Here is an 18,695-nt window from a genome sequence, read left to right on the forward strand (position 1 = left end):
AAACTTTTCACACCAGGCAAAACTAGTGCCTGGCTCGCAGTTAAACCCACATGTGACTTGGTGCCCGCCTACCTGATCAGGTAAGGTGGCAACATACCCATCACCGTGGAGAAAGCATCCAGGTGCTCCAGCACAAAAGAGAAATCGGATTAATAACTTCCCAGTGGAAGCAAGGCAGCACATATGGCCTGTGGTTACAAGCTGCTCAGGGAAAAGAAGCCTTTAAGGTCCCGGTCCACCTGAGGAATACCCCGCAGCTCATTAGCCTGCCCTAGAAAGCCAGCACAGAGGGAGCTACCGTATGGCAGGGCCGTGCACAGGGGAAACGTAGCATGCCCTGAATTCTCACCAGCTTTTATTTGTATTAGGTGGGTCAAGCACATTCCTATGAATAACCCAACCTTTTCCTGAGTGGGAAAGAAAAACAGTAGAACAGTCTAAATACAGAGCAAGCTGCTGTCCACTGATTGGACAAGAGATGATTTTTTTTTCCTAACCTGGCTGACCTTGCTCAGCAGCATTCTTAAAGATCACTGCTATTTTCCTTGCCTGTTACCAGTCTACTGGGGTACTGGGACAAAGAATCTTTTGTTCACCCTGATTAAAACAAAACTGGAAGTTAATTGGAAGCTGCATGGGAGGATAAAAGTGCTGCCTCAGCATTTGCTCAGCTTAAGCAAAATACGACACTCAACGTGGCTACAACAGGTACATGTAGCAACAGACAACCCCTTGTCCAACATTGCAAAGGGGAAAATTTAAACTATAATTTCCATTAGTTAAACTGATAAAATAATTTTAGTCTCTCAAAATGATAGATATGTTAAAATATTCATTACAATTCAGATAGTACACATAGTTTCTGTTTTGTAAGAATTTATTTATTATATTTGTTAGCCTGTTCTTATGTAGCCTGTATTGTTCTTCTATAATCCATTCATATTCCAGGATTATTTTGCCTCTCTTCTCCTAAGAAATCGTAAGCTAGCTCTGAGATATCAAAGGCTTTGTGAGTGTTTTCTGACGACAGCAGGTACTGAAGTGCACCATCATTCTCTCGGCTTTTTTTCAAAAAGTCAGCAATCGCCTTCCAGCGAGATGCTTCAGACTCTTCCTCAGCCCACTTGTACGCAGGGAGGAAAGTGGACTGGAGGAGAGGGAAGACAGAGTCGTGGTACACCAGGACAAACAGAGACTTCAGAAATTCTTGATCTCTCTGCAGAGAAGAGTATTTGAAAATACTTCAGAGCAAATATGCAGTTGCCAAGTGCTTCTACAGAAGTAGTGTACACAGGAAAAAAAAACAGAAACACAAACAAATAAGAAAACATTCAACTAACCCCCAGCTCCCAGGATAACAACGCGAAGAGATTTGACCTTCTAAACAAACATCAGTTAGCTCAGATAAGCCTCAAACTCACCACCAAGAACTATACTATATAAAAAAAAAAAAAAAAAAAAAAATCTGCTCTCCCACCCACATACTTTCCAAACGACAAAGAGCAGCGATATGCAGCCAAACGCTGCCAGTTACCGCAAAACAGCAATCTGTACAATGTTCACTGAGAGCCCTTTCCTCATGGGGTATTTATATTTCTTCCTAAAAACACCAGTGTGTGACAGCTGTAGCCCACGGCCTCTGCAGGTACAGACTGGGACTGTTTGCCGTGGCCGACAGGGAACTGCCACATCCTCCCTGCCTTGGAAACCCAGACCCCACTTGCTGCTTTACTGCTCTAGGCAGAGAGTTGCAACAATCCCACGCTCCTCGCAGCACGTGGGTCTTAGCAGGAGGCAGGTCCATGCCATAAGTACTGTTATTTCCCTCTTTGACAGGACATTCTGTGTGTGGCAAGAATTACACCGTCCCCTGTAAAGGCCAGCTTGCAAAACCCAGAGGCTAAGAATCAACCTGCTCAATTAATCAAACACTGAAAGATCCCAACCACTTTAACTAGACAAGATTTGCATGCCTCATTTGCCACATGTACACTAGAAAAACCCCTTCATGCAAGAAGGACACACACAGAGCACTGTCTCCCGGAAAACTCATTGACCACCAAGACTCTTCCAGAAATGTTCCAGAAACGTGAGCACTATGACTGGCATTGAACAGCTCACGTCTCAGCAGGAGATTTAGCAGCTAAGCGTCACAGAACCATGCAAGGAGGAGTAAGAATTCGCCAGGCAGCAATCCTGCCATGGGAGTGGCACATGACAAATCAGGTAAAACTGGATGGTTCTGGGATACAGAGGAGTTACTAGTTCTTTGAGCAGATCAGCTTTCAATTTTGGATGAATGGCCTTGAAAAAGCCATTCTGACTCAACAGCATTCTGTTTTGTTTGCTTAAATGGGGACATCTCCTTGTGTATCTATTCAGTAGCATGCACCATGAATGAAATATCCTGCTGCTGCTCCCAAGCAGTAAAGTGTCTTGAATCAAGAGCCAGTGCTTTTCTCATGCAGTTATCTACAGCTTCTCTTTGTCCAGAGGACAGGAGGTGGGACAAGGTACAGGTAAGCCTGGTGACATGAACAATTCAGTTCTTCTCCAGTTGTCTACACGCCAAAATGGGAGATTACAGCTGTCTGAGGTAGGGAGATTTGCAGAATTTCAAGGCAGACTGTGGGAGGACTGGATCTCAGAGGCTGGAGGAGAAAAGGTTATTTTGTGGACAGACATACACAGCCCCTTTTGTACCAGTGGAAAGCTTTTACCGGTCAACTATTGGAAGCACGTCATGAAAGGGAGCCACACTTTGAGTATGAACCTGTAATAGCTTCCCCACTAACAACCACATACAAACACTGAGACAAAAAGTTACAAGTGAATTTCATATTCCTCCTTCTCCTAGTTTACTGTTGTAAATATGGGTAAGAAACATTAAGAACTGCATTTAGCGTATCTAAATGTTCTAAATAAATGTACAGTGAGAGGAAAAGTTAACCAGCAATAACACTAACAGAAAGCCTCCAGTTCAAATTAGATTGAATGTATGTCAAAGAAAAATCTGTGATTTATTACCTTCTCAGATCTCTTCAGCGTTCTTTCTCTGTCTGCCCAAGCGCTCTAAAATGAAATGAAATGTAAAATCAGACTAAGATTGTGGAGATCTAAAGCAATCCCATTACTTAGCTGCAAAAATCTCTCTCGCTACAATCCCACAGTAGTTTAAGCTCCTGTTGCAGTCCCACTTCTTTCCTTACACTCCTCATTCCTCCCTTGTGCCAGTTTAGCCATTCCACCAAGTTTTACAGATGCAAGTATTTGGAGACTTGCAATTATCAGAGCCATATAAATGAAGTCAAGGGGATCCACCTTTCAGGGGGAAAAAAAAAAACAATCGTAACTGAGGCTGATTTTTTCCACCCTACAAGCATGGAGAAATACAGCCTAACCCCAAAGGCTGACAACTTCTAACTACTAGTAGTGTCCTCCAGACAGAAGTAACTCAGCTGTTGTTGTCTGGTACTAGGACACCTGCAAGGCACTGTAGTGTAAATTTGGTCAGCACTGTCCTGCCAGTCAGAAGCTAAGTCAGCTCCTACCTGTCAGGAAAGCAGCACTGTCCTAGAAACCAAAGATTCAGACAGCTAATCCACCTCAGCGCTCCTGCTGTGGCTACATGGCTAGCAGTGCTCAAACTAGCCCATTTAGGTCTTTGCATCCCTTCTGAATGTACTCAAGGGTTCTCTTGCAATTTTGAAGGCACTAAGACATGAGATCTGCACGTACTTGAAAACATTCATGACTCTTCTGCTCTTTGGCTTTTCCACTTATCTTTTTACAGGATAAAAAAAAGCTTAAATTTTGCAAACTATCTGGAAATCCTGACACATCAGATGTAATTGAATGCTACGTAGACAACATACCCGAAGTGCGTCCATCAGGTCTGGTTGATCCATGAGTTGAGGGAAAGTTGCTAAAATAGGATTACAGATTAAATCTGAAACAGAAGACAAACACATTCAAGGCTGAGGAAGAAACAGGATGGTTTCTAAGGTATCAACACATCAAGGTATTCAGCACATCCTCTCCCCTCAGATTATTTCAAAGGGAAAATTAGCTGTAATAGTACTCCAGAGTAGCAGGGAAGGTAGAAGAGCTCTCTAACTGCATTCTCTGACTGTAGCAAACCTGAGAGAGGAGAGACACAAAAAACAACTGCTGTCTTATTAGGAGAAGGCAGCAAGCAGGAGACCTTGCTGCTTTAACCTAAGGGTAGATTGAGGTGTGTTTTCTCATTTCTGCACCTGTCTTTTTAATAAACATCTGAAATTGTGCTGCTTGATTTGGATGTTATGAATAAACACACTTTCATTCTACTTTAATCTGGCTTGTGTTGTGTGCGATTTTAAGATAACGGGGCAAGTGGCATAGTAAATTTACCAAATGGGGCACATCATCAAAGTACATAGGTCTCCTGCATGCCTTTCAGGTTAGCTACCGGGTGATGGCTGGGTCTCCTGTTTGAGCTGAACAGACCTGCTCTGTCAATACCAGGCAGGGCAGAGCTGCCTCCCCATGACTGGCAGGAATCAAGGCTCTTGGTTACGAAGCACAGCAAATCTTGAGCCCCAGGGGCGCAGTGGTCCTGTCATTATTTTAGTTAATGAGACTGTGGATAAGATTATTAGCGTGCTACAACTGACATACAGAGGAATTCTGGTGGAAGTGTCTCTTGTGATGTTAAAAATTTAATGTACACTGTTGTTTCTTCATGTTGAAGTTGATGGAAAGTTTTGTAAATACTAACTAGTTACTAATAACAAAACATTTCACAAAAGCAAGCCAGAACTGATTGCTTTTGTGAAATATAACAGACATTTTAAGTTGCTTATTTCTAAAGCAATAGTTCATTTTGAAACAAGAGAAATCTTCTTTTGTTACACCAGAAAGAAGTAGAAAATGGCTACCAGAACAACTTCTGAAATGTTGGGGTAAACCCTTTACACCATTTCAAATCACGACTGAATCCAGATGGATGCAACTTAACTCCAGGAGAGGTCATCAGCCTGATCTATTGTCCTACATTATAAAGATCTAATCAAGTGAGTATGGCAGTTCTCAACTGGCCTTTATAAACTAAGCATTTTTGGTTTCTCTGTGGTAAGTTTATTAAATAAAGCATTAGTTTATTAAATGGTCTGACTTTCAAATACTGAAATCGGTATACTCAGAATGTATATTGAAGTTCAAGAAAATCAGGGAGTTCAGTTCTGAGCACCTTTGAAAGATGAACCTGTAATTCAGATGCCTAAGTATGGCTAAAGATTGTAAGTTAAAAATGTTAGCAAGTGCATAAGCAGATTTACAATTCAGTCTGGAGACGAAACAGAGGAGAAAGCACAAGAAAATTATTTTGCAATACAAATATAAGTTCACCTGTAGTACAGTAAAGAAATGTTATTTTTTCCATATTTCAAATGTGATTTTAAAATGGAGACTAAACTATTACAGTTCTGTTGAAGGAAAGATGTGGAAGGAATAAGATACAGGGTTCCAAAATCAGAGCAAGATACCGACTTCTAAAACCAGAACTCTTCCACTTCTGTCTCTCCTTGCTGCATTGGCCAATAAGTAAATAATGATTAAAAAGTAAAAACAAAAGAGGATGACTTGGCCTCAGTGACAAAAAGATCTGCCTAATCTCTTCTATAACTCATGAGAACACGCACACACTAGAAATGAATGAGTAAACCTGTGTGCATGTCTAATCTCTCATTGCATGGGTGGTGAAAAGGAAACATTTCTCTTCCAAATAATCCTTTACCTTTACTTGCTTTTTATTTATTTCTATTTATTTATAAATAACCCTTTACTTATTCACATAGGCTTTTTTTAAATGAGAATTTCACTGAAAACACTTAATAGTTACAGAAACCATTCTTGTGGTTTTTGCATTCTGCTATGTGAACTGATGTCAAACAGGGCAAGACATTAGATGCGAGTTGAAATATTACTAGTTTGAAATGCAAACACACCGAGTGGGGTTATTCACTGCAAGACGTTGTTCCCTTTTAATAAAAGGGACAACAGCTTTCTATTTGTCCCCACAACATCTGCAGACTGAAAGTTAAACCACTGAAACCCTCTACACAGGGAGCATGACTTCCTAACCTTGTGAGATGGTCGGTCAGTGCCAGCAATACCAGGGAGTAAAATTCTACGAGTACCCTGTGTCAGTGAGTTGCTCCTGCAGACCCCTGCTTTCTCTTACAAATGGGAGACTCTGGAGAGAGTGATTCTCTTTAGGAACCTGATCTTTCTCCAACACACTCTCCAATACAGAGTTCTTCACAACAGCAGTTCTTACCTGTGCTTTGCATGCTTATCCTGTCTTTCAGGAGTGCATCACCAAGTATTTGTCGATAAAATAGTAAGAGATGGATGTAGCACATACTGCCAATTAATGTTTCTGGTAGCAAACTATTGGGAAAAGAAACAACATGCAGTTGAGATTTTTATTCAAAACTGCTCCTACGAAGCATTGTTCACCAAAACTTGAGGGTAATGATAGCTTCATGGAGATTATTATTAGCTCATATTGGCATCTCCATGAATCTCCATAAAGCACACATGCATACTTACTTCAGGATGTCTTTCGACTGCATGCTTAATGACCGCAGTTTCACTAGAAGCACAGGCTGTTTCTTGAGTGCTATAAACTGATGAAAAACACCACTGCCTGCTTAAGAAATAAATGCCCAATATGAAATCAGTCATTTTGAAAGAACATTAAGAATTATATTACAAGAATGTACATTTAAATTTGGCAAGAGACATTTTGCTACAACTGTAATGGTTTAAGGATGGTCTAAAACCGAGGAGGTATTGAACATGTGAAAATATGTCAACATTTGGTCTACATAAGCTATTATCTCTCTCTAGGATAGTGGATTCATAATACACGTGGAGTAACGTGGAGGAAGTGTCCAAACCCAAAAGGTAAAGGCCTTCTATAGTTTGCAGAATGTGTCACTGGCAAATGGGTATTATTACAGCTTCCAGAGGAAAGCCATGGCGGCCCTTATTTAAAACACAAGTGGTCTATCATCTGAACCAACTCTTAGGGAAGCTTTCTTCAACCCCACAGGGAAGAACCAGTACAGATGTTCTGTAGCGTATTTATGCACATGTGGAACTTGTGCATAAGTGACATGGGATTGATGATGTGGGACTTGGAAACTCTTTAGACCAGCGTTACTGCTGAGCCTTGTACCATCACCCCATAGGCAAGAAGCGTTAAGTGCAGTTAAAGAAATAATTTAATACGTTTATCAGAAATAATCCTCAACCTGCAAACACTGGAAATTACAGAAACATTATCACTGGCAGACAGTTCTGAATCCCACCAGCCCTAACAATCAACTCTCTCATGCAAAATGAGAACACACAAAACAAAATCAGGCTGTGGTGACTGCATGCTAACAACAGCCCTGGCTGAGCACTGCCTGTTGTACAATAGGTATAGCATTTGTTGTATCATTTCATTTATATAACGCTTATGAGAAATCACACCTCTTCTTGATATTGATGGGTCAACCTCAACGCCCCTCTCATAGGGAGTACCACCATTCAGTAGCAGCTCATACGTCCTGTGAAAGAGCAGCAGCATAGTTAAAATAAAAAGATGTAAGGATGTGCGAGAACAGCACAATCGCTCTCCAAGAAAGAAAAAAAAAAAACCCTGCTATCTCAAATAAACTGACACGGTGCTTGAGGTTATGACTAGTGTTTGATATGAAATGACTACACCTAACTAAGTAACCAAAACTCAAATGATAAATCTGAAACTTGTATTAAATTGGGAAGCTAGTTAATGATTTTAAAAGAAATTAGCAACACTGATTCTGTTCCACATGAGTCAAATATTTTTCTTAGATTAAATTTAGCAATTGTTTCACTAAAATGTATTTGAGGAGTCATCGCTTAGGTTATCAAATTTTAGATATGGAAAGTTTAAAATGTTGAAGAATAATGTAATCCCAGTTCTGTCAAGAGTAAGTCACTGTTGAAGCAAGCATGCAATTTCACTCTCTAGATACCATGTTTAACTTAATGGAATAGAAAAACAATGTTAGAGAGCAGATTTAGAAGAGATTTAGAGACTTATAGAAGAGTAGAAGTCTCCCGTGGGGTTTTTTTTGCCCTGTAATTCAAATATCTTCAGGATACCCATATATATCTATCTCTATATTTAGTAAAAAACAAGTATTGCCAGTCTGATGTACAATGACTTATTTCTGTAAATTAACAGAAAGCTTTCCTACATTTTATTAAATAGAAATATGTACATTTTGTTATTCTTTAAGATTGTTGGACCCATCAACTAATCACAAATCAGCTGCAAAATATAAGCTTATTCACATGCTCCAAGTGAATGATAAGGGATTAACTCACAACAACTCTCTCCTGCTTCCAAGTCTGATAAACCAATCTCCTAATTTTCAAATGGGAAAGGGATATACAGCAAAGTGCACATAAGGAGGCCAGAACTAAAAAGGAGATTGTCACCTTCAATTTAGGTAATGATTCTATTTTTTATAAACAGAACTCTAAATAACTCCCTGCTAACTCGAACATTTCCATAATTTTAAAATTCCACTGAAGAATATTTTTAAACACATAATAACTTGCAACATTTCAAACCTGAGTGCTGGGTCCAGGGAGCACTTTTCCCACACAAACTGAGTAGAACGTACGCTGGGTGTGGAAGCAGGACCAGCAATCTCACTGAAAGACCCAGTACAACCTGTACATTAGACTGGATTGCACCTGCCCTTATAAGTGTGTAAGTATGAAATATGAACTTTACTCCTAGCCTAAAATATATTTATATACATACATATATAAATACAGAAAGAGAGAAAGGAAAACATAATAAACTTACTTGGGAGGAACAGGCATTCCATTAGAAGTAAAAAGCTTCAGAAATGCCCAGCCACAACTTAGCTCTCCTCTTTCACCTGTTGACTAGAAAAAAAAAAGAGAAACGTAAATAACTTGAGCAGCTAAACCAGAATTAGTAACTAAACCAAACAATTATTTAGAATAATCGCATTAAAATGGTAAAAGCCACAGATTTGTGGTAAGCAAACATTGACTATGTCACATTCACAGGTGTTTGAAGACATTTACCAAGCAGCACACACAGTTATGCTGAAGTTGATCATCCATGAACATATTTAAGAGACAAGGATTTACGAAGCCAAAGAATACATATTTAAGGGAAACCTAAGTATATCAAGCTCCTGAAAAAGAAGAAATGCACAGACACAAAAGGTAAAAACCCCCAAACCTGCACTGATGCTCTAAAGAACGCAGGACAGAAAGAAAGAGGGGGAAAAAATATACCCAGACGATTTACCTGTCTGATTCCAGTCAACCGTTTCCAAGCCAGTGACCCTGTGCATCAGAAGGCTTTACGCATAGTACCAGACCCAGTGCCTGGGAAAGGGAGCTAGCTGATCCCGTGCACCAGCCCATCCAGTTTCCAGACCCCAAAAGCACTAACAACAGGTAGGAATTTGCAAACGCTCCAGCCTTTATTTAAACTTACAGTGTAAATAGAAGCAGACAACTTTGCATAATCTTGACAACTCCAGTTAGCGTGAGGAGGGCCATTTGGCCCATTAGGTCTCAGTGAACCATTACTTAGCAACATGCTGTTCATCACCAGGACTTACATAGTCCAATTCCCTACAGATGTACACTTATCCATCATATACTCCACATCTCCATAGGCGCTACACTCTTGCACCCTAAGTTCATACAGGTGTTAGAGAAAGAGAAAACGCAGCGATACACCCCTTTGCAATTTCTCTGTCCATCTTTTCAGAATTGTTGCCCACCATTTAATACCCTGCTTGCTAACTGTTAACTTTCCATCTTTCACCCATGATTTATTTGATTTCCAAGATTCATCTAAGGAAGATTGTGACCTTAATGAAAACGTAAGTAGCATGTAAATGCCACTTAATGTAAATGTAAGAGGCAGCAAGACTCGAGTCAGTCTTGTAGACAAAATGGCTGAGATCTTTCAGAACAGTGAAAGAAAAAAGCCACTGTATCCTCCAAATATTAGTGTTTCTTATGCTCCTGCATGCATCCACCTTCTATTACAGTAGCTCTTACAGGCTTTACCATCTATTGTGTCACTACCTGTTGTCCTTTGCAGAAGCATATCCTACATGGGTAGGATATATGTGTATCAATCGCAGATAGAAACCAGTGCCCATACTATTTAAACAGTTAAAAATGTAGTTTCCAAACTATATAGCACAGTAGTCTGAAACAAATGACAAAAAGATAGAAAAACAACACAGGAGCGAAAAGAGAATTGGTCCTTTGCGATCACATTATGTGAGATTTTTGGCAGACCAACAGAAATTATTTCAGTGTTAAAGATACATTCATGTCCACTAGTCAGAAAGTCTTTTATTCTCTAACCGCTGACTAGAACTAAAAGTTCCAAACCCCAACATCTCTCTCCTCCCTCCCAGAAGCCAAAAGGAAGACAATCTTATAGTAAGCTAGGAAAAGTTGAGCTAAATTTCCATGCGGATCTCAGAGTTTGCTGCTGGGATACTACGGCTTAACATCAAATATGGGACAGCAGGTTCACTTTATAAATCTGTGCTTGGAATGATATATACTGCAAATTTACACACTTACATTGCGAATATAAGTGATGCCAAGTTCAAATAATACACCGATGTCTGAAGACAGAGAGTTGGACCTGACAAAACAGTCACCATCGAGCAAACTGGGTAAAATGCCTGTTACCTAATACAGAGAGGGGGGCAAAAGGTGAATAAGGTGAACGTACCTATTAAAAAAACCTCTGATTTTTAAAGGCCATCGAACGCATCCCTCACATCAGATCTCAGACCCAATCCCATTGCATATAAAAGAAATTGCCAAGTAGAGAAACAATTTCAGTTGAAACCTTGCTCCTCTTATTCTTTATCTTGCCATGAAACACAGCTATGCTACCAAGGTACATTTTTTGTGTGTGACGACAAGCTGTTAAAGCACTTTAGACGTCAAAAAGCACCTAATTCCCTCCAAGAACACAGCAACAACTGGGGTAAAACATGTCAATGCAACTGTGAGCATGGCACCTGGAACATGGAAACGTGTTCTTTTTTTACTGAAATCAAAGCAAAAGCTCACATACGAAGAGGCTAGTGTCTTCTCTTTTCCATGAGCACCACGTAGCATGCGCCTGATATCAATTCAAAGCTAACCAGTGCCACGGGCTGGATCACCAGTCCCTTCTGCTGCTTTTCCTACCCCTCAACTCTTTTCTCCAAAGTGTTTTTGCTAGAACACTTGGTTTCATTTTAATTCATGCACTTCAGCAAGTCTTTTCTCTTCTGCATGTTCATTTTGGTTGCAATACATTTTATTTCAACACAAATGCCAGAAGTAACAGATGCTGTAAACAGATGGTTACTGGCTATGTCACTCCCTGAGCAAGATACCTACCCTTGGAGAAAAGGTCCACGTTTGAGGATTTTTAGGCTGCCATGTAGCTCTCACTGTGTGAATGTTACTCAGCACCTAAAATATTACAAGTAAAAAAAGCTAAGACAAGTTTTTTGGTAAGCTATGGAGCTTTAAGAAAATGCAGTATTATCCCCGATTAATCCAACACTCTGCACACAACAAAGATAAAATTACACTTGCTTTTCAACTTTATCAGATGATTTCAGTTTAAAGGACGACAGAGGAAGTTTTCTCTGAAGCCACAAAGCGCTTTCCAACCATCCTGGATTCACATACACCAGTAATATTCCCTTTGCCCCCAAGAGCACAGTGCAGCAGGAAGAAAACTGCCAGATCTTCAGCGTTAGATTCTCTTATAAAAAGCTGCTCTACACATACGCACAAAGGAGCACAGAGGATCAACGGCGGGTAGGGGAATCTGAATATGACCTTGACCCAGCTATTCCCAGGCCCATCACAGGAGAGATCAGCCCAGCCCAGAAAAGGCTCATCTCCACAAACATAAAGGAGCAAAGAGGCACAATGGCAGGTGGGGGAACCAAAATTATGGAGAAACAGAGCTCCCACCCCAGCCCCTCCCAGGGCCACCCAGGACAGCCCTTAGCCCCAGGGGCTGGGTGTGACTCCCATCGCGATGAATCAAGAGGAGCGGCTCGCTGGATCACCTCACTGAAAGGGGTTACTGCTTAGGGGTATGAGACACTGCCTGCAGGGGAAGAGCATTTTGGGACTGCCCTGATTTACTATGGGGTGTTCAGGGGAGAAACCAAAGGCAGAAAAAGGGAGGGATCAAGGTGCTTTGTGAAGTAACAAGGAGGGGGGAATAGAGGGATAAGCATGCATGTCTGGCCGTGCCTGGCACCTAATCAGTGCAGTCTGGCCTGTTTTCTCATTAGACTCCATTTATAACTATTTTTCTGGGTGAAGGGGCTCTCTATTCTGAATGCATGAGTGTGTATGTCTAGGTACCAGCAGCTGGCCAGACCACAGGTCACTGGGGGCCTACCTGTCTGTGGTGTCTGCAACTGGAGAGAGTGAGTGTATGTCAGCATGTGATTGCAGGTGAGTATCAAGCCAGACTAATGGGAGAGTAAGTTAAACGGCTTGGCAGGCAGATATGTGTGTGTCTCTCTCCAAGTGAGACAACTGGAGGAGTAGGCTATACCGGAGGGACCGGAGCGCGAAAGATCTACAACCCCTCAAGATTTTTTTTTTATAGCCAAACAACTTACCCGATTGCCATCAAACAGACAGAGTCGAACATGTCTACTGAGAACCTGTATACTGACTCCTGGGAGAGGAATCATTTTACAGCTACATAAAGTTACAATCAGGGATACTCGAGTTGGTCTAGGATAGATCTGAAATATAGACAACAGAAGAAGGATTAAATCTACAGGCTGCTCCTGAATGTGGTACCAGTTTGTTTTTATTTACTGAGATGATAGAGTATGGTGTTCCCTAGACCAGATTCTTCTAACCACAAAGCTTGTGTAGTATTAGCAGCAGCAACAAAATTTCTTCATAAGCCTTTAGCTCTCTTCTAAGGAGATTGCTACAAATGTTTTAACGTCACAGCTAGAAGATCCTGTCAAAGTTTGAGAAGAATGAAATACTCTAAAAATGGTGGAGATGGAAGACATAATCAGTAGCCAAAATGAAAGAAGACAAACTAAATTTGTGATTTCACAGTGCCTAGCAGAAGTATGTGGTTTAAAAATTTTCAGATTAGTCACCCATGCAGATCTGCTCCACCCCAGACAAGGACGGAACCCACAAACTTAAGATGAAACATGACTCTTAAAAGATACCCAACATGACAACTTGGACCGATATTTTGCCTATTAGAGAGTAGGATGTGATAACATCTACTGCCTAAGGAGTCTGGATTGACTTCAAAATCCATCACCTGTTTCACAGCACCATTTACCCACCAGCACGACATATTGCTAGCAATTCACATCTACCCTGCCATTTCTCCCAAACCAAAAGCACCGTGGCTTTCTTACCAGTAATACTCACAGTATTTTTTTCAGAGTTCCACACCAAGTCCTTGAAAGCCAGCTGTGATGGAGTAAGTTCAGGCTGCAAAAAGTAACTTGCTCGAAACTGACTGCCTGCAAAAAGAGTAATTTTTAAAATTTTTATAATCTTACTGCCACAAAATGAACGACACCCAAAATTCAGATGTGGTTAAAGTCCATTTGAATATTTGACTGGTCCAAACAAAAACTATGGAGTTATCTTCTACAAGCACCCTTTAAAAAGGGTACTTTTACTATTTGTAAAAGTCTAAGTGTTCTGCAGTATTTGATTCCAGAAGCACAGTAATTTAAATAACAAAAAGAGCTATTGACTTGAAACAGTTTTAAACAAAAGACTAAGAAAATACGGGATGTGTAATATACTCGGAGAAGAGACTCCAAAAGATCTCTGAGAAAAAGGGAAGATTAAAAAAATCATGATTTTCTGCAACGTCAACAGGAAGTATCTTGCAAAGAGGAAAATCTTTGAACTCATTAGGAAATTTGTCTTTGCCTTCATGTGGCCAGGATTTCACACAGATAAATTAAAACTTAATTGAAGAAGAAAAAAAAGCCCTTTATACATTATTTGATGGGTCAATATAGCCTGTACAGATCACCAATTATAATTAAGCAATACTGAATTCAGTCCAATAGGCTAGTAACCAGGATAGGAAACTCAGCACAGACACTTGAGAATCCTGCACTACAATTATGGTGAGAAAACCTTACCTTCTTCTAAGAGCTGGAAAAGTGTGGATAGGCGGAATCCTGCAGGAACTGCTCCTGTGGTTGCCAGTACCTCTACTGTGTCATTCTATTACAAACAAAACAAAACAAAACAAAACAGAATATTAGTATTCCTGCTATTTAACAGCTAATTCTAATTTAGAACTCTCACACAACCAGTATCAAAGACCTGGGGCATCAGAAATCTCTTCTCACCTGAAGCTAGTCTGGCCCGTCCTCAGGTACTTTTACTTTGTTTCATGTATAAAACCAGCCAGACTTCCCCTTTTGTTAAACCCCTCTTCCATTTCAAAGCAGCAGCAGAGCAGCCAGTTACAGAACAAAACCACACTCATGAAAAAGAAATGGTATAGTACTACTGTGGCAAAACAACAAAAGACATCTTAATTGCATCTTCATTCAGCCACATGGGCTGGGCTGCAGCCTATTTCTAAAGCATTAGAGAACATTTTTGTAGCATTTCTTGTTACAAAAAAACAAAACAGAGATGTTGATTAAAAACAGTGGTCTGGAATCTGAGAAACAGTGTTTGGTAAAAGGCAAACCTTGTCTACAAAATAATTAACATTATGGTAGATAAAGTTGCTATGTAAGGTATACATCTACCTCTGCGATAGCTCTTCTTACAGCACTCCAATGAGAATCTGTTCTGGAAGAAAAATAATGTAGTTTTTATAATGTATCATCCCTGTGTGGATAAAACTTTAAACACTAAATATTGCCTTGTTTTCCAATAGCAGCAGCATAATACCCATATCTATCTGAGATACTAATAATGACATATTTCCAGCCACTAAGACTAAGTACTAGACTGTCTCATGAGCTGGAACAGAACTCAATTTAAAAAAAAAGACTAAGAAAATACGGGTCGTGTAATATACTTGTTGAAGAGACTCCAAAAGATCTCCAAGAAAAAGGGAAGATTAAAAAAAACCCAACATTTCCTGCAATATCAACAGGAAGTATCTTCCAAAGAGGAAAATCTTTGGAAAACAAAGCAAAATTCCCCAAGAAACCTACTGAAGTAAGTGTGTCTGCAAATTGAAAAAAAAGCAAGTGACTGCTGTACTGAAAAGTGCAAAGAACCAAATACCCTTGTGAGGTATTCTCACTGTAAGAAGTGCACTGCCAGATTTAAGGAAGAGCAGGAATAATTTTATCCTTACTTGCTTTCACATCACTCCATTTACCTTTTTTTAATTTCAGTTCCATCTGCTGTTTCATCCTCCACTTCTATGTGTTCTTCACTTTGTTCTTGGCTTTCACCATCTTCATTATGGACCTGTAATTCAGATTTAAAATGGCAAAGTGCTTGATTTCTGCACAGTTCTGTTCTTATTTCTGCTTTCTCTAACCATAGCACATGTTAATGGTTTAGAAGAGGAGACTTTTTTGTCTGTGATGTATGACTCCAGACTACTGTAACTGCAGAACACTGCCTTCAGTTCTGCAGCTACAGCAAGAGATTGGAGTATTCCTATAAGTAAGCAAGAGAATGCATTTGCAAAATGGACTCTTTAGAAAGAGAAATACATCAGCATCCTGAAGTGAAAAGCTAGCTACTCAACATCCTCTTTAGTTACTTTGTGAAAAGCTGTGTTCCACGAGGTGAAGGTTGGACTAACAGGACTCACTCAATCCAAACTCTGTACCCACATTTAAATGTTCACCACAATTGTACACTGGATATATAGGTGCATAAGTACATAAACTAACATGTGTAAGCGACTCTAAAAATTAAAAAAAAAAGTTACAAAGCTTTAAAATCTGTTGAATTACAAGATACTCCAACATTTACATGGACTCACATTTCATATAAATTACTGAAAGCACAAATTAGTCCATTGCAGCTTGGACTTGACCTTTAGTGACGAAGATTATGCTTTTCATATTTAAGAAACTTTTCTGCACTTATATGTCATGTCTTCCTAAGGCACAAAAATACTACTTTCGCTAGTGATCTCCATACACATGCATACAAATATGGTGTTATTTCCAAATAACTGGCAAAACATTGCTGTGTGTCCCCATTTAAGCACTGTGACTAATTTTATGCAGCTATATCATCATTAATATACATAAAGTAACAGAGGTGAGACTAAAACAGAAGATGATTGCAGCACACTAACCGCAAGATAGGTTCTAGGAACGAGGCCTCTCTCCCCTTTCGAGTTTTCAGCTACCCACCAGCCATCTGCCTTCTTGTCATGTATAAGTAGGACTTCACCTTTCTTTGCCATTAGAAGGAGAGACAAAGACAAAAGACAATCAAATATTTCAAAACAGCTCCAGGCACAATTAAAAAACCAACAAACATGAAAGCTTAATTTTTCCTACAAGAGAGGTCACAGAATACCGCAACAGACCTTGCCACTACAGAAGGTGGCAAAAGGACACTGGACTCCACCAAGCCAAATGTCCACTGAGAAAAGCCATTTCCCCCTGAATCCTGCAAGGAACCGGCTGAATCCCAGATGCATAGGATTTAATCATAGTTATTGCTTAATACAGAGTGATTTGCAGGAGACATATTTACCGTAAATGTGAGATCCCCCTCCTGCTGTGCGTTAAAGTTTCCAACTGCAATACATTCTTTAACATTTGGATCATCCAACAATTTATCCTCATCATCATCATCTGTGTCTTCACTGTCTTCCTCCCCACTACTATCTTCATCTTCGCTCTCGTCATCATCTTTATTTTCACCTTCTCTTTGAGCATCTTTCTGATGTTCCTCATCCCTACCCAAAATAAATAAAACTTTTTTTTTTATTATTTTAACAAAACTTCTTGAAATTTCTGTAAAGCCTTGCAATATGGGCTTCTCTGCAAGGACATTCTCCAGATACAGAATTTTCATTCCTGTGTTTCACTCTCTGTCCTGGTCCGAAAAAATTCCAAAATGCCAATGGCAATTCCTCCCTAAGGGCACAGACTGCATTGCATCCTCTCCTCTCAACAGACACGTTACATTTCAGCCATTAACCAGCACCCTTAGAAAATTCCAGCGAGTCCTTCTTGATTGCATCAAGAAAAAAAGCCCCATAAGAGCTGGCTCTTCAGTACTTCTTTTTTAACTGTATGTTAAGATAATAAAAGGGATGAGCTAACAATTTTTCAGGGTCCTTTCCAACCGTACATGTACAATTCTATGAAAGTGCAGATTGTATTTGTTTAAGCTACTTACACTGCATAATTCGTAGTCACATTACCCTGATCCAACACAAGAACAAGTTTCTGCAGCTGCTGAGAGAGTTTTAGCAATAGCTTTTCTTGTTCTTCTTTCCTCTGATTATAATTCCCCACAGGCGCAGGCTCATCAGCCTGAGAAAGAACAACACAACAAATTGCTCAAAGAATACATGTTAAAGTTCCCCTATTAGGTTAGTTTTCCAGACATGTCTTACAAACTTTCACCTTCCTGGTCTGCTGTCACTCCCCGTTTAGTGACATCTTTCTTGCCCTTTTATGCTGCCAAAGTGAAATTTTGTGTTAAATTTCAAATCGGCATTCTCCGCTTCCAATATGATGCTTTGGGTTGATAAACATTTTATAATGTATTAGATTGATAAAGATCTTAAGAACAGAATTTCTACGTAATAAAGCATGAAGAACGTGCTTTTAAATTATATAAATGGATTTCAGAGATCCCAGTTGGGGGTTCTGCCGTGCTAGGCATTGCTCTTGAGGCATCTTAAATCAAAGGAGGCTGGCATTCTCTGAACACTCACCATGATGCATTTTGGAGAAAACCATTAATAAATTTGTCCCCATACTTACTTTTTTCAAACTATGAAGAGCATTTGTATTCTCATCCACCAACTTCTTCAGGTGCATACATCTGCATTGAAAGATAGACAGACAGATAGATAGCGTTTTCCTAAAAGTTGGAGAGATGGATGACGCAAATCATGCGTGCTTACTGAAACTTGTGAATTTTGATCCTCATACCCTCGCCCAGCTGTGTGTGTATGCAGCTTGACAAATACCAATACGAGCCCAAATGGCAGCTTAGCTGATCATTACCTGCGATGTGCAAGTTCCCACTTAAAACTACCTCAGCCCTTGAGGGCTCGGAAGCAGCTATCGTGTTGCTTCTGCCTGGAAATCAGATGAGTGAGAAGGGGCAGGGAAGAGATCCGTACAATTAGGAGGAAAATGGAAGTTGTCCAGGGAATCGTCTGCTCCGAAGGTGCACAAGTGGCAGGAATGGAGCGAATCTGCCAGGGGGCTTTGTTCAGAGCAACCAGGAGATGGTTCTTTCCACCACACAGAGTTAAGCCAAGCAGCTCCTGGCCACGGAGCGCTACTGAAGTTAAGAGGGGATAAAGGCCGAGGGCAGGGCACGGTCTCCACCTCCTCACACACGGAACGCGCCGTAGCGGCCTGCCGCGTCCCTCAGAG

The 18,695-nt window shown here is 40.2% G+C and overlaps 1 protein-coding gene across 1 annotated transcript; it reads right to left on the reverse strand.

Annotated features, from left to right (window-relative positions):
• Positions 1–937: 937 nt before the first annotated feature.
• NPHP1 (nephronophthisis 1 (juvenile)) lies at positions 938–18,128 on the reverse strand. The gene is made up of 18 exons (XM_010291722.1): positions 18,072–18,128; positions 17,479–17,615; positions 16,828–17,032; positions 16,421–16,522; positions 15,482–15,573; positions 14,898–14,940; positions 14,274–14,358; positions 13,540–13,634; positions 12,750–12,878; positions 11,497–11,571; positions 10,681–10,791; positions 8,897–8,979; positions 7,525–7,601; positions 6,595–6,691; positions 6,320–6,432; positions 3,876–3,949; positions 3,028–3,072; positions 938–1,216 (listed from the first exon to the last, which is right to left on the reverse strand). The coding sequence occupies exons 1-18, from the start codon at positions 18,126–18,128 to the stop codon at positions 938–940; spliced, it is 1,899 nt and encodes a 632-aa protein (XP_010290024.1).
• Positions 18,129–18,695: the final 567 nt, after the last annotated feature.

Source organism: Phaethon lepturus, unplaced genomic scaffold, assembly GCF_000687285.1.
Source record: "Phaethon lepturus isolate BGI_N335 unplaced genomic scaffold, ASM68728v1 scaffold12867, whole genome shotgun sequence".
NCBI classification, from domain to species: Eukaryota; Metazoa; Chordata; class Aves; order Phaethontiformes; family Phaethontidae; genus Phaethon; species Phaethon lepturus.

Excerpts from the sequence above, each read along its gene's own strand:
- NPHP1 (XM_010291722.1), bottom strand. The coding sequence starts at position 18,128 with ATGCACCTGAAGAAGTTGGTGGATGAGAATACAAATGCTCTTCATAGT. Across the intron at positions 6,433-6,594 it reads CAGTCGAAAGACATCCTGAA|TTTGCTACCAGAAACATTAA; the intron begins GTAAGTATGCAT and ends TTTTCCCAATAG. Across the intron at positions 3,950-6,319 it reads GATAAGCATGCAAAGCACAG|ATTTAATCTGTAATCCTATT; the intron begins GTAAGAACTGCT and ends CTTCTGTTTCAG.